The sequence below is a fragment of the Macaca nemestrina genome, chromosome X (genome assembly GCF_043159975.1).
Source record: "Macaca nemestrina isolate mMacNem1 chromosome X, mMacNem.hap1, whole genome shotgun sequence".
In the NCBI taxonomy this organism is placed as follows: Eukaryota; Metazoa; Chordata; class Mammalia; order Primates; family Cercopithecidae; genus Macaca; species Macaca nemestrina.
Window position 1 is genome coordinate 1575107 of NC_092145.1, and position 15026 is coordinate 1590132.

At 59.3% G+C, this 15026-nt stretch overlaps 2 protein-coding genes across 2 annotated transcripts; both read right to left on the minus strand.

Moving 5' to 3' along the window:
- Positions 1–1241: 1241 nt before the first annotated feature.
- Positions 1242–7823, minus strand: LOC105467957 (family with sequence similarity 50 member A). The gene is made up of 13 exons (XM_011717799.3): positions 7626–7823; positions 6481–6565; positions 6287–6386; positions 5640–5785; positions 3325–3401; positions 3129–3195; positions 2916–2977; positions 2577–2653; positions 2137–2191; positions 1941–1989; positions 1772–1842; positions 1552–1662; positions 1242–1447 (listed from the first exon to the last, which is right to left on the minus strand). Exons 1-13 carry the CDS (start codon positions 7734–7736, stop codon positions 1439–1441), a joined length of 1020 nt encoding a protein of 339 aa, XP_011716101.1. The 5' UTR covers positions 7737–7823; the 3' UTR covers positions 1242–1438.
- Positions 7824–8516: 693 nt separating this feature from the next.
- Positions 8517–14908, minus strand: LOC105467956 (GDP dissociation inhibitor 1). Its single transcript, XM_011717797.2, has 11 exons — positions 14752–14908; positions 13387–13494; positions 13155–13254; positions 12879–13013; positions 11879–12077; positions 11480–11611; positions 10787–10886; positions 10191–10362; positions 9730–9874; positions 9557–9611; positions 8517–9466 (listed from the first exon to the last, which is right to left on the minus strand). The coding sequence occupies exons 1-11, from the start codon at positions 14794–14796 to the stop codon at positions 9314–9316; spliced, it is 1344 nt and encodes a 447-aa protein (XP_011716099.1). The 5' UTR covers positions 14797–14908; the 3' UTR covers positions 8517–9313.
- Between the last annotated feature and the right edge of the window lie 118 nt (positions 14909–15026).

The window sequence follows — 15026 nt, forward strand, 5'->3', positions numbered from 1 at the left end:
AAAAGTACATTACTCTACCCTCATCTCTATTCCTAGTGATGCCAGATGGCTACTTCCTGGCCATGCTGAATGAGACACTGGGCCTCTGCACTGTCGGGCGCCATCAGATCTCCACATTTGCCAGGAAGGGGAGGCCAGACCCAGGACTGAGGTGCTCCTGACCAGTGAGGGGCTATCCCCGGTCCTTTCTTTTTTTTTTTTTTTTTTTTTTTTTTTGAGACGGAGTCTCGCTCTGTCGCCCAGGCTGGAGTGCAGTGGCCAGATCTCAGCTCACTACAAGCTCGCCTCCCGGGTTTACGCCATTCTCCTGCCTCAGCCTCCCGAGTAGCTGGGACTACAGGCGCCCGCCACCTCGCCCGGCTGGTTTTTTGTACTTTTTAGTAGAGACGGGGTTTCACCGGGTTAGCCAGGATGGTCTCGATCTCCTGACCTCGTGATCCGCCCGTCTCGGCCTCCCAAAGTGCTGGGATTACAGGCTTGAGCCACCGCGCCCGGCCTCCCGGTCCTTTCTTCTTGGCTTCAGGCCAGGGGAGGAAACAGGGAGCTGTTAGCTGGCCTTTCTCAGCCTCCTGGAGCCAGGCCTGCCTGCCTCAGCTTAGCCAAGTGGAACCTGGGGAACCCAGCTGCTGAGATGGCAGAGTAGGGGTCCTGGACCCATCCCCGATCTGGATCCTGCCCCAAGGGCTGTCTGAGCAGGGCTAGCTAGGGCAGGGCAGGCAAGTATTGAGCGCAGGGCACCACAGCAGACCGACTGTGCTGGGACGGCCCAGAGCAAGGAAGGCAGGGGTGGCCACAGGATGGCCATGTCCCCTACAGGAAACTCAAGAGGAGCCCAAGGGCCTGGGAAAGAGGCCTGGGGAGGAACCCCCTTCCCACCCACCAGAGCCACCACCGCCCAAGAACAGGTGCCCATGGTCAAGAAGCAGTGCCACAAAGACACCTCAGGAATGGTGGGGCTGCCCCGGTGACAGATTCCCCAGGCACGCATGACACGTCCAGAACAGGCCAATCCATGGAGACAGAAAGCAGATGAGAGCCTGGCGGGGGGATGTGAAGCAGGGAGCCTGCTCATGGCCACAGGGCCTTTTGGAGGGATGAAAATGTCCTGGAAGCAGACCAAGGTGATGATTACACAACATGGCAAATGTGCTAAATGCCACCGAATTGTACAGTTTTAAATGGTCAAAACGACAAATGAATTTGGTCCGAACACAAATGGTTTCTCACACTGCAGGCGCTCCAGCTGTGACATGTGCACTTCTTTATTGGAAAAGAATAAAGCAGTCACTGACGTGCCGGGGGCAGGACACGAGCAGCTGCCATCCTCCTCCCAGCGTGCCTGGCATGGTCGCAGGGGAGCAGGTGCCTGGAGTCCCGGGGACACCACGGGGCATGCTGAGGGAGCTGAGGAGCCAAGGCTGTGCAGCTTCCCAGACGCTCAGCGGATCTGGTGTGAAGACAAGGTGGGTGGAGGAGACAAGGAAGGCGAGGGGTGAGCAGGGACTGGCCACCATCCCCACCTGGGAGGGGTCCCTGCCAGCCCCTCCTCACCGTGTACTTGTCCCACTTCTTTTCAGGGTCGTAGGGTTCCCAGCGGCTGGCAGGGAAGATGTGCTTGTTCTTCTCGTACCAGCTCCTCAGCACCACCTTGCCTGCATGTGACTAAGGGAGGAAGAGGGCAAAGGGCCGCCTGCCAACCTCCCCTTCCCTTAGTTTCTCCTCCACAGCCCAGGGACACCTGTTCCCCGTAACACGGCCCCCAATGCTGTACCTCATCCTTCTCCACAGTGGCGTCACTGAGCAACCGCACATCGTCATGAACATCAAAGTTGAAGAGTGGCCCTGCAGGAGAGAAGCAGACAGCCCAATGTCCCGCTGCTGCCCCGGTGACAATATCGGGGGCAAGGTGCTATGGGGGTGGCTGGGCCGGGGGCACTCACCACTCTTCCCCCGTGCCTTGGTGACGATGAAGTCGTAGAAGCTGTGATGCTGGGAGCCAAGGGCAGGAAAGTGGCGCCTTGATGGCCCATCTCGGCCCCTCCCCCCACCCCCCGCCTGCACACACCACCCCCACCAGCCTGAGCCAAAGCCCAGGGCGCAGCACCCACTGCGGGTCCTGGGAATGAAGGGACTCACATGCGGGATGATCAAGTCCTCCTTGATGTACATAAGCTGCTCCACCCCTGCGGACCTGAGGGAGGAAGGCAGGAGGGCGTGGGCAAGAGGACAGCACCCCTGCCCATGGAGGGAGGAGGCAGCCAGCCCAGGAGAGCCTGCGCTGGGGCTGCGAGACAGCGGCCAGTGGGCTCTGAGGGAAGCTCCATGGTTTAGTGAGCCCAGGACTGGCACCCAGCACCCTTCCCCTTCGGACTAAGGAAGCAAGGCAGTGCGCTCCCAGCGAAGCTCTCTCTGGTGGGAGGGAAGGGAAGAGGAGCCTGACCCCGTCTTTTGGGAGGATAGTGCCCAGCACGCTGCCTCCTTGCCCAGGCAGCGCCCACATCACACTGGGTGTCTGGCACCCAGGCTGGAGCCACAGGTGCCACACACACCACCATGCACACAGGCACACCTCGCACCTCAGCTCACTGAAGTCTTTCCGAAGAATCTCGAGCGCCTTCTGCAGGAACTGCTGCATGGTGTTGCCCTTTCTCATCTGCATCCGGGAATCCAGGAGTTGGGAAGGGAAGGCAAAAGCTTGCAGAAGGGCTCTCAAGAAGGCAGAGGCCCAGAGGGCCCTGCCAGAGACTGCAGAGCCTCAGCCAGGCCTGGGCCTCACTCCCCAGAGGGCCAGGTCCCGGAGCCTGTTATCCTCAGGATCCCTGGGGCTTCCCAAGTCAGGAAGGTCAGTTCCTTCCCACGGAACCTAAGGGAGGCTGGGCCTATGGTGAGCAGGAAGCAGGCTGCACGCTGCCTACCTTGACTGTCCGCCGGTGCCCAGAGCCATCCCAGTAGCTGAAGGTGATCTCGATCTCCTCGCCTACAAGGCAGAGCTGACTCTTGGTCTCCAGACTCAGGCACCCCCGCCCCACCAAGAGCAGCCTTGGGGCTCAGCACACCACCCAAGAGACTGTGGACAGGAAAGCTGGCTTGGGCCCAGGCCCCTCGCGTCCAACTCCGAAAAGACTCACTCTTGATCTTCTCCTGCTTGGCTTCCCACTCCTGGCGCAGCTCTTCCCGAAGCCGATTCTCCTCCTCCTGGGAGAGGGAGCAGGCAGACGGGTGAGGCCCAGGGCTGCTCAGGGTGCACGCAGAGCTTGGCTCCCTGAGCAAGGGTATTCACCAGGACTGGAGTCGAGGCCGGGGTCGGGGCCAGGCAACCTTTACCTCACGGTCTCGATCAGGCAAGAAGCTTGTGTCCACGTCTGGGTTCTTCCCCAGTTTTCTCTTCTTCGTGGTGATCTCTGGAACAAAAGGAAGCCAAATACCATAGCATTATTATGAAAATGATTTTGCTACGGCCGACGCCTTGGGTCCCCCAAGCATACTTTGAGAACAGCTGATCTAGAAGACAAGCCTAGGGCTGGCACAGAGGCTCACGCTTGTCAACCCAACACTTAAGGGAGGATGAGGCAGAAGGATCGCTTGAGCCCAGGAGGTGGAGACCAGCATGGGCAACATAGCAAGACCTCGTCTCTACTAAAGCTCAAAATAATCAGCCCGGTGTGGTGGCGCAGCTGCAGTCCCAACTACTCGGGACGTTGAGGTGGGAGGATCGCTTGAGCCTGGGAGGTTGGGGCTGCAGTGAGCTGTGATCAAACCACTGCACTCTAGCCTGGGCAACAGAGTGAGACCTCATCTCAAAAACAAAAAACAAAACAAAAAAAAACAAAGACAAGTCTAAACTATTTAGCCTGATGCTCAAGGGCAGAGATTCTGGAGCCTGGTTGCAGATTAGAATCATGTGGAGAGCTTTACAAAAATGGATGTCACGGTCTTATGGCTGGGCCCCCTAAACAGAGCCTGTTGGGGGAGGGAAGAGCCCACCAAGCAGTGTTTTGTAAAAGCCCCAGTGATACACAGTGAGGGTGACCTTTCCCCCAGGCCTGCACTGTCCACGCCAGTAGCTCCCAAGTTCGAGACCAGCTTGGGCAACATGGCGAGGTTCCATCTCTACAAAAAATACAAAAATACAAAGCGCCTGTAGTCCCAGCTACTCAAGTGGCTGAGGTGGGAGGGCCCCTTGAGTCCAGGAGGTCAAGGCTGAAGTAAGCTGTGATCACGCCTCTGCACTCCAGCCTGGGCCACAGGGAGACACTGTCTCAAAAACAACAGGCCGGGCACAGTGGCTCAAGCCTGTAATCCCAGCACTTTGGGAGGCCGAGACGGGTGGATCACCAGATCAGGAGATCGAGACTATCCTGGCTAACACGGTGAAACCCCGTCTCTACTAAAAAATACAAAAAACTAGCCGGGCGAGGTGGCGGGCTCCTGTAGTCCCAGCTACTCGGGAGGCTGAGGCAGGAGAACGGCGTGAACCCGCGAGGCGGAGCTTGCAGTGAGCTGAGATCCGGCCACTGCACTCCAGCCCAGGAGACAGAGTGAGACTCCGTCTCAAACAAAACAAAACAAAACAAAACAACAACAATCAAAACAAAAACACAAACACAAACCAGTAGCTCCCGCTGCACACAGCACCCGAGCACTACAGCTAGTGCATGTGCCACAATGGTGATATTTTGGATACACTGGGTGAAATACAACGTAATACTAAAATCCTGCTTGCTTCTTTTTCTGTTTTACTGTGGCTGCTGGAACATAGAACCCAAATGGCAGGTGGCTGGCAGATTCTTCTTCCCCACAATCCCGCACTTCCCTCAAAGCCATGGCACCCAGACTGTTACCACAGCCACACAGCGCCATCCCGCCTCACTTCTCTCCCTCCGCCATTCCCTGGGGAACTGCCACCACACCCTCCAGGGGCTCGTGGCACAACTTGCTCCCAATCTTCAAACGTGCCCACTCTTTCCCGCTGGACTTCTGGCATATACTTTCTCATCACTCCTCCTGTCTCTCTGGCTAATGCAATTCCCCTCATCCTTAGGGCCTAACTCAACCCTCCCCTCCTTCCCTGACCCCTGGGTTAGCCCCATGGGCCCTGAGCAGAGCAGTAACCCTGAGTAGTGTCTTCAGTGCATGGTGACCCGTGACTTCCACCAGGAGAGGGACAGCACCCTATGTGCCCTGGCCAGGCACAGCACAGGTATGTGGCACACATGGCAGCTAGGCTGGCTTTACCCTCACTCTCCAGCCATCCTGAGCTTTCCCTGACAGCCCCTTGTTCTCACAGCTGAGACCTGCAGTGTCTGACTAGCAGCCACGGAATTTCTGTGACTATATACATTTACGCTGACACAAATCAAATAGAATTAACCATTTAGTGCCCCAGTCATACAAATCACCTGCAGCAAGTGACTACCATATTGGGAGGCACAGACTAACATTTCCATCATCACAGAAAATGTGCCCAGCCAGCCTGGTCTAGACCAGCTTCTCCCCTCCCTGGTCTACTGTGCATGGTGCCTCCGGAGGGCAGCTTTTGGAGCCATCTTGATAGGGCATCAGTTTTGCTGACAGCCTCTCACACTGGGGACCCCTCCCCAGGGGCCACGGGTGGGGCTCTGACTCAAGCCAGCCCTCACCTTCCCTTTCCATCTCCTCCTCATACATAGCCACCTCCTCTTCTTCCTCGCCTCCCTCTTCTTCCTCCTCCAGGGTGAAGGACAGGCTGGAGATCTTCCGCTTGGCTTCCTTCTTACGCTCCTTCTCTCGAAGCTTCTCCAGCTTCCTAGCGAGGTGCAGGTGGCCCCATCACACACCATGTCCTTCCCCAACCCTGACCCAGCCCCTTCCTTGACCCAGAACCACCTGTGTGCCCTATGTGGGTCCTGCCCAGCCTAGGCTGGGTCCCCAGTGCCCCAGAGGGGTCCTGCTGTCCTGGATCACTTCAAGCTCATGGGTGAGGGCTCTGTTACAAACAGTAAGCACAGAGGGCCATAGGGGCTGCAGGACAGAGAGGAATGGGGAGAATGCAGGCTGCTCAGGCACCAGATGCAGGGAAAGGACCCACTGCATTTAGAGAGTCAGAAAGAAGCCAAGCCGCCATGGTGAGAAGACGTGAGCGTGGACCCAAGGAGACAGGAGAGAGAAATGCAAATCGCAAGCTAGATGCTACCCCTGTCCCAAGGCAGGAGACAGGGTCTCCCCCCAGGGTGCAAAAAGAGCCTGACCGGCCCCGGGACCCCGTGAGCACTAGCTCCATGTTGAGGGCTGCGGCGAGAGGACCCACATCTGCAGCTCCTTGGACTGCTCCTTCTTGGCCAGCTGCTTCTCCCGCTCCTTCACCAGAGCCTCCTGCTTGGCCTTCATGTCATTCAGGGTCACAAGACCTTTGAAGCAAGGAGGCACAAGGGGCAAGGTAGTCACAGGGCCAGCGGAAGAGTGGCCCAGGGCCCGGGTGAGGGGCACCCGCACCCTGCTCACCCACGGTGCTGGACTTGAGCTCTGCCTCTACCGCGTCGTAGTGCGCAGAGAACTTCTTGTCAATGTTGGATTTCATGATGTTTTCCTGCGGGGAGGGACAGCCACCATGAGAGTCACCCCTCACTGTGGAAAAGGCAGGCTGGTCATCAGGGACCTGGGTTACAGTCCAAATCTGCCCCTGAAGCTTCCAAGACCCAAGCCAAGGGGTATCAGGAGAAGGCAAACAAGAACAGAGTGGCTGAGGGGCCTGGTCCCTCCCTGAGTGATTTTCCTCCCTCTAGGCCCCCAAATGTCATCAACAGCTTCCCAGGAGGCCTCTCTTTGGCCCCAGCCCCATCCCACTTGGTACCATGTCAAGCCCTCGCTGACCAGCGGCCTCCCAAGGTGGCTGGCAGACAAATACACCTTCTGCTTGCTGGGCACCCCGGCTCACACAGTGTGGCCAGGGAATAAGGACTTGGTATTTCAAGGTTCCTCTGGCCAGGTTTCCCCAGTTCCCCAAGCAGGAGCCTGCTCTTTCCTGGAGCCCTGAGTCCTGATGAGTGAGTCTCCCTAAAAGGATCAAGCTCTTCCACGCCCTTTCCCTGACCACCACCATCACGGGCCACTCACGGGAAGCAGGGGATGAACCGCTGGCGCCCGGGAGGTTCATACCTGCCTCACAGATGCAAGGGGTTCTGGAAGGAGCCTCCTGGCCAGTGGACTGGCCAGGTCTGACTCAGGCCTCCCCGCGCCTCTCCAGGGGGAGAGGAACCGCCCTGCCCGGTGTCCATAGGACCAGGGCAGAGGCCTGGCTCTGAGGGCCGAGGGGCCAGAGCCAGGGCGCTAGGTGCCCAGGCGAGGCGACGAGAGGCCTGTCCCCGCCGTGCCTCCCAACAGAAACACTGGCTCGGCTCCCTCCTGCCGGAGGTCGGTCACCAGTCAGTGGCCTCAGCCTCGGAGAACGCCCGGCTCAGGGCCCATTTTACTGATGAGACTCGCCGGCTTGCTTCTGTGCTCTGCTGAAAGTCAGCGAGCCAGGGGCCCGCCCCGGCGCGCCGCCCGCGCTCCGAAGCCACCGCCCCAGGGCTTCCAGGGCCGGAGCGTGGCGCGAGGCAGCCAGGGGACCTGGGCAGCGCGCATGCTCCGAGGCTCCCAGCTCGCACCTCCGCGATGCGCTGCTTCATCTGCTCCATCTGCTCGCGCTGCTTCTCCCGCTTCTTCATCAGGTGCATGGCGCGGCCGGCCTCGCTCGCGGCGCCCTTGTATTGAGCCATGGTAGCGGCGGCGGCGGCGACAGCGACAGCAGCCCAGCCGGGTCTCAGCTGCAGCAGCAGCGGCGGCGGCAGCAGAACAGTCAGCTGACGCCCGCGCCGTGACGTCAGCCACCAGGAGACGCACGGATACCCCGCCCCTCCGCGCGCCAGCTGGCCCGGAGCGGAACCGTCGCCCGCCCCGCCCCACCCCGCCCCACCCCGCCGGAGACCGCCCCTTACCCTGCATGGACTCCCATCCCAGCCCCCACCGCCGGCTCCTGTGGACCCCGGAGGCTGAATCCCCCAGCCCCTCGCGCTGCCTCGACGTTAACCCGAGCCAAGGCTGGGCCCCTGGTCCCTCTAATTCCTCCTGTTGACCCCAAGGCTGGTCCCCGTGCTGCCTCCCTGGCTGAGGCCAGGCCCTGGTACCCCGCATTAAGCCGAAAACTGGCACCCCTGTCCCCCTGCTTCACCCCATCCAAGGCTGGCCCCGGGTCCCCTCTGCCCTCTCAAGCCAGAGGCCAAGACCCCCGCTCCCTCTGCTTTCTCCACGTTGACACCCGCCCCCCACCGCACTCCCCCTGCATTGAGCACTGAGGGCTGCAGTCCTGGTGCCAGCATTAACTCACTGGTAGCCTTAAGCTTTAAGTCAGTTTGGCCCCAGCGTGCTCTGGGTGAGGAATTCCCTGACGACTGCCACCTTTTACAGTCCAGAGTGAAGCTAAGCCAGAGCCCCAACCCAGGCAGCCAAAGCCCTGCCAGGTACCCAGCTTTTGGGAGATAACCGTAAAGATCCAGAGGTTCAGGTTTCAACCGTTTTATTGGGAGGTTTTGTTTTCTGTGAAATACACTAGAGGGTGGGGAAGGGGACACATTCACTTTGCAAGATAAGGGTTTCCCACCACTAAAGGAAAGGTATGGGCAGGGCACACTGGGGTTTGGGTCCATTTTCCCACCTCCTTCTGCTTTGCTCACATTTTTCTCTCAGCAAGTACCACAGAACACAAACACAAAGACAAGAAACAAAACAGCAAATCAACCTCCAACGGGGCCACGCCCAAGCCTTCCCCACTGCCCCAGGCTGGGCAAGGGCTGGGAGGGGCTGGGGCAGCTCACTCTACAGCCCCCAGGCCACACGGGAAGGCTGCAGGCTCAGAAAGGGTGGGTCGAAGTTAATAAATTAGAATAAATTAGGGGGGAGGAATGCAACTTTGTGCTGGGAGGGCCCCTTCTCTCCAACACGCCAAGAGTTGGTGGGGGGAGGTGGGGGCATCTCCAAAGGCCACTACAGTGGGGGTAAGAGCGGTGGGGGCAGAAGTCACCTTTTCCTCCCCGTCTTCCCGAACAGAGCAGAAGAATTAGGGGTGGGGGGAAGAGACACACACAAGGAGAGGAACCCTCTTTTCCTAGGATAAGGAAGGGCCAAGAAAGAGGATGCTATCCAACCCCCCATCTCCCAAACCATCGCTAGGGTTAAGGATTTGGTCAGTGGATCAATGAGGTGGGTGATGGGAACGTGGTGGGGGAAGCAGAGGATGCTGGAGCCCTCTAGGAGAACAGACACAGGCTGGGGCAGCAGGGGCTGGGGGCGGCCACAATCACTGCTCAGCTTCTCCAAAGACGTCGTTCTGTTTACGCTTCATGTTCTCAAAGTCAAAGGCCATGCCAGCCATGCGTTTGTAGATGTCTTTGATGTCGTTGCAGGTTGTCTCAAAGTGTGTGGTGGCATCGTAGGAGCAGGAACAGAATACCTGGAAACAGCCAAAGCCCAGCGCCCTGGGTGAGTCAGGCAGGTGCCCTGGGGGGGCGGCCAGGAGCCAGGGCTGGGACAAACTGCTTACCTGGCTCTCACAACCATCATCAATGGGCTCATACAAGTCACTGATAGCCACAAACCTGAGGGGCAGACAGAGGGGAGGGGACAGGCCTCACAACGGGCCATGCCCTTCCTGGTCCCTAAGCCCAGCTCCTGGGCTCCCTCCCTCTCCCTCTCGGGCTCAGCCCAGCCCCTCACTTCTGGTCAATGGGCTCCAACAGCTCCAGAGCCGGCTCCACCTCCTTTTCAGGGTCCGTGGTCTCCACAGTAGTGCTGGCGATGGCGATGTATTTGCCCTGGGCCGCCACGTTGTGTGCATAGGAAATCATGCACACGTAGATGTCTGGCCACAGGAAGAGCTCCGTCAACTCGGGCCAGAGGCGCTGGCCATACGCAGAGATGGGTTCCAGTGGCTGGACACAAGTCTGGCCCACCTGCCCCCTCCCCAGCCCCGCAAAGCAGGTAGCATCCAAGCCGCCACCCTCCCAGAGGGGAAGAGTCCAGGCCACCCAAACCCTAGGGGTCCAAGTTGTGGTGACTACAACGTGGGTCAAATTTTTTCCAGAGAGGTAAGGCAGGGAGCTCCGACACTGATGGGGAGAGAAAGGGTAACCCCAAAGAGAACACCCTAGAGGAAGTTGTACCAGCACCCGGCCTACCTGACTTCCTGTTGACCTGGTTCTGGGGGATGATTATTTGGCAGGAGTTGGCATCGTTGGTGTTCTTGATGGGGTGGCTAAGGATACAGATAATGCGGATAACCTGGCCAGCCTTCCGCACACGGTCCGGGATGTAGCTGGGGTCACAGATCAGCTGCTTGCAGCGGGCCACCTGAGAAGGCACCAGAAATCCTCGCCCGTCAGATCACTCCCTTAGGTAGTCTTGGGGCTGTGTTCACAGCAAAGGCAGGCAGCTCTGGCAGACAAGGCACTCCTCGGAGCCATCACTACTGCCCCTCCTGAATGCATGGCCCTGCCCTGCAGCTCACAGAGGTGGGCCCTGACCCATAGGCTGGGTGCCCGCCCCCGCCTCCCAGATGCCCCGTGATCAAGTACACTTTCTGCACTACAGACATGGCGTGTGGCCTCTGAAATAGCCCCTCACCCACATTCATGGCTCTGAAGACTTCTGAACGCCCAGTTCCCAGCTCCAAGACCCTCGGGGCTGTGCAGCAGGAGACCCGGCAGCACAGTGAAAAGAAGGTGACCAAGCCCTGCCTCAACCATGGTGACTGCACTGCACCAGAAAGGCTCACCTCTCCCTCAGATTTCACGCCCACCACCTTGCCATTCTCCATGATGATGTCATCCACAGGTTTGTTCAGCATATACGTCCCCCCATAGATGGCACTCAATCTGTGGTGAGAACAGCCCTGGTGAAGGCCCCTCCCAGGAGAAACGGGGACCAATTCCACTGTCACCCTTCCTCCACCAAGGTGCAAAAAAGGCTGCCCCAGGCAGGCAGCAGGCAGGAGACGCCGGGATTCATCCCAGCTGTGTCACTGCCGTGAACTCTGGCCCCATCTCAGCGGGCTCTTTCCTCTCTGGAGCTTCTTCTGCCCAGAATACACTGCCAAGGACCAGCAGAAGGGGGCATGAGGGAGCAGTGCTCTGCACCAAGACAGCCTGAAGGACCAGGATGGACTCTCTCAAGATAGGTCACCTCCCAGCGAAGCCCTGACTCAAGGTTCTGGGGCCCTGGGCCCAGTCCTGGTGCTGCCGGGAACTGAGCAAGTCACATTTGTGGAAACTTGGTTCTTCAAGTGTGGAGACTTCTGTACTTCAGTGCACTGGGGTTGTGCCCTCATCACCCAAGGATGGAGTGAAGTAAATGAAGATCACAAATTGGAAAGGAGGAAATGCTACCAGGGAAATGCTCAAGGGGGCCATCTCCACTCCTGGCCCTAGTCCTACTCAGCCATGCCAACTGAAAAAACCCACGTCCTCACCTTGCAAAACCCTGGGGCAGCTCGCCCAGGCCGTAGAGCGGGTATAAATATGGGCTCTTGCCATACCGGGCCAGGGACTCACTGTACAACTTGATGCGGTTGATGGTCTCAAGACAGGGCTGGTCCAGGTAGCTGGGGGACAGGGGTTAGGGAAGATGCTCCAGTAGCAGCACCCCTGACTTACCCCCACCCAGGTACCAGGTACCAGGCCAGTCTTCCCACCACCCTGAATGGCCTGGGGAAGATGAGGATCAAATGCAAGGGGGAAATGGAAAGGGTGATAGGTGAGTCTATGGCTGAGTACAAGGAACATGCAGGGCAGGGGGACAACAGGCAGGTATGGGGAGGGCAGGAGGTGGGCCGGGCGAGGGGGCTGCCGCCACACCAGCTTCCCCTCACTCATCAGTGCGGTAGAGTGCCAGGGCGTGGCCAGTGAAATCGATGACATCCTGGCCCAGATCAAACTTCCGGTAGACATCACGCATGCTGGTAGTCTGGGGGTCAACACCCTCAAAGGTCTTGGGGTCATTCTCATCGAAGTTTGCCACAAACACCAGGAACTTGCGGAAGCGCCGTTTCTCAAACATACCCATCAGATCTAAGGAAGGTGGCGGGAGGAGGTTCTGCACCAACGCAGCACAAAACTCTCCATCTCAGCAGGGCAGGCACCCCCACTCCCAGCCCAGCTGTCCTGTGACCTTAGGTTAACCTCTCCACCCTTTTTAGCCTCAGTTTCCCCACCAGGATGAAGAGGGGATTGGCCTGGATGGACTCTTAAGGGCTTTCCTGGCTTGGACACTTGGGGATGTCTTGAGGATCCAGTGGAGCCCCTGCCAAAGGCTCAAGTTTTCTTTGTTGTTTTTTGAGATGGAGTCTTGCTCTATCGCCCAGGCTGGAGTGCAGTGGTGTGATTTCGGCTCACCACAACCTCCACCTCCCGGGTTCAAACCATTCTCTTGCCTCAGCCTCCCAAGTAGCTGGGATTACAGGTGTGTGCCACCACACTCAGCTAATTTTTTGTATTTTGAGACGAGACGGGGTTTCACCATGTTGGCCAGGCTGGTCTTGAACTCCTAACCTCGTGATCCACCCGCCTAGGCCTCCCAAAGTGCTGGGATTACAGGCATGAGCCACCGCGCCTGGCCACGCTCAAGTCTTTCAAAAGGAGTCCCGTTCCCCTCCACGTCACATCCCTGCTGCGTGGGGACCTCCCTCTTGGCAGCCAGCCATGCGGCATGACATGGGGCAGAGGGAATACAGAGTGAAGGGCCTCTGGTCTTTCATGGGGGAATGTGACTTTGGACAAAGGGGTGCCTTACTCTGGACAGCCACCCATCCCAAAGACAGTTGGCTTCCCTGCCACCCCATGATTTCTCTGGCTCAGGGGGCCCACACTCACTGGAAGCCAAGGCCTCAGTCTCAGTGGACGGCACTTTGTAGATCTTGCCCCCCTTGTAGACAAAGCTGCCCTCCACCACCTTGAAGTCCAGGTAGCGAGTCACTTCTGTATACAGTAGCATCTTTACCAGCTGCCCTGTGGGGGTGCACAAGGGCAACATCAGCACGGCTCTCTCCAGAGGTTCTAGCTGGTCTGGCTGCGCCTCCTTTGGAGCCTGACTGTCCTTAGGTCTTCCCTATCACCCCCGACCTGCAATACCTCCTTCCTGTCCCTCACCGTTAGCCATGAGGAATTTGGGAATCAGGTCAACGTTCCAGTCTCGGCCTCGGCCCATGGACTCAGGGGGCCCCTCCAGCAACTGAAAACGCTTATACAGCTGTAAGCAGAAGGGAAAGAGAGACACCTCAGGGACCACCTCCTCCTGCTCCAGGCACCTGGAGAGCTACTTCCACCCTGTGCCGCTGTGTGGGAGGTTAACAGGGATGGGCCTGGGCCCAGGCAGCCTCACCTCCTCCAGGGGTGTGATGGAGGAGCTCTCGCCCCCGTAGTAGGGGTTCCGGTCCATGTGCAGCACCTTCTTCCCGTTCACAGACATGATGCCCGACAAGATGCATTCCTGGGGGAGGGCCACACAATCCGCTGCACTCCCACCTTCCTCTGCTCCTACCAGCAGCCCTGATTTGTTCCCCACCCAAACCTGTCTCAGTGGACAGCTCCTTCCACCCACCACCCCCACCGGCTAGTTGCCTCGCCTAAAATTGGGGTGATGGCTTCATCCGACCACACTCTCCATTGCAACCTTGCGGGGTAAAGGAGACCCGTCCCCCTCACAAGGCAGACAGTGAAATAACGGAGGCTTTGAGGTAGGCAGGGCATCCAGCAGACACAGGATGGCCTTCCAGTACCAACACGCCGAGAGGCATCTACCTACGCAGAGCCGCACAAAAAGGCGGATAAAACACAATGTGGCACAGAGGGGACCCAGCTGGACTGCGAAGGACACTCCAAAGGGAAGCAAAGAAAGGCTTAGCACAGTCCTTGAAATTGTAGGCCCCACCCTGGACTGCTCTTTCTTCAAAGAGCAGGAGCCCCTGCCGCTGAGGAGGGGCATCTGGGTCTGGACCGAGGGAGAAGAGTCTCTGAGGGGAGTGGGCCAACGGGATTTTCGGGGAAAGGGGGAAGATAAACACCCTCACCAGTCACTGTCACTAGCCCAAGGACAAAGGCTGCAGATGCTACTCAGCCTGAGGTCTCCATGGGCAACCGAGGTGGGGTTGCGGGAATGTGCTTACTGCCCCCACTGCTGCTCCTTCTGGAACATTCCCTGGATCCCCTGGCCCCAGAAGACGACGAGGGGGTGGGCTGAGAGCCCACCCTGGCGAGGCCCCCTGACCCCAGGTCCTTGTACTTCATCCTCACAGGGATTAGCGCAAGATGGGAAGGGACGCTGGGAGGCAACGCTAGGCGGGCGATGGGTGCGGGCGACGGGTGGATGCCGTGATGGGTGGGGGCGATGTGGGGGCGATGGGTGGGCGGGGTGGGGGCGATGGGTGGGCGGGGTCGGGGGCAACGGGCCGAGTGGGGGTGCGTTTTCCGGTCCAGAGGGCAGGGGTAGGGAAGATGGGAGAGCGCCGGGGGTCGGACCCGGGTAGGCCAGGGGGCGGCCAGGAAGGGGGCCCCTTCGGGGAGATTGGGTCATGGCAACGAACAGAGGCGACATCGCGGGGGGAGCAGCGGGGTGGGCACGGCGCCGGCTTTTCGGGGAGCCGAGCGCAGAAGATGGCAGTGACCGGAGGATGGGCCGGCGGCCGCATCATCGCGGGGAATGGCGAGGGCACGACGCAGGGCCAAGGGCGCCCGGGGCCGCACTTACGGTGAGGCCGGTCCCCAGCACGATTACATCGTATTCCTCGTCCATGGTCAGGCCTCAGTGGCAGCGCCCGCTCGGCTCCTCCTCCTCCTTCACCGCAGCAGTAGCCACCGCCGCCGCCGCCACCGCACTGGACCAAAGATGGCGGAGCGTCGGCCGCTGCCCGACCCCTCCGCCGCGTCAAAGAGTCCCGCCTCTTCCCGCGCCCCGCCGCACCCGGCAGGGGACACCGCCTTCCCGGCTCGCCTCCCGGGAGGGCTGCCAGGGCCCGGGCCACA

Bases quoted from the DNA above. Each gene is read 5' to 3' on its own strand.
- LOC105467957 (XM_011717799.3), bottom strand. From the start codon at position 7,736: ATGGCTCAATACAAGGGCGCCGCGAGCGAGGCCGGCCGCGCCATGCAC. The intron at 5,786-6,286 runs GTGGGTCCTCTC...GCACCTCGCTAG, and splicing joins CAGTCCAAGGAGCTGCAGAT to GAAGCTGGAGAAGCTTCGAG. The intron at 2,978-3,128 runs GTGAGTCTTTTC...TCTGCCTTGTAG, and splicing joins CAAGCAGGAGAAGATCAAGA to GCGAGGAGATCGAGATCACC.
- LOC105467956 (XM_011717797.2), bottom strand. From the start codon at position 14,796: ATGGACGAGGAATACGATGTAATCGTGCTGGGGACCGGCCTCACC. The intron at 13,495-14,751 runs GTAAGTGCGGCC...GCCCTCCCCCAG, and splicing joins TGCTGGGGACCGGCCTCACC to GAATGCATCTTGTCGGGCAT. The intron at 9,612-9,729 runs GTGAGGGGCTGG...TCTGCCCCTCAG, and splicing joins TTGGAGCCCATTGACCAGAA to GTTTGTGGCTATCAGTGACT.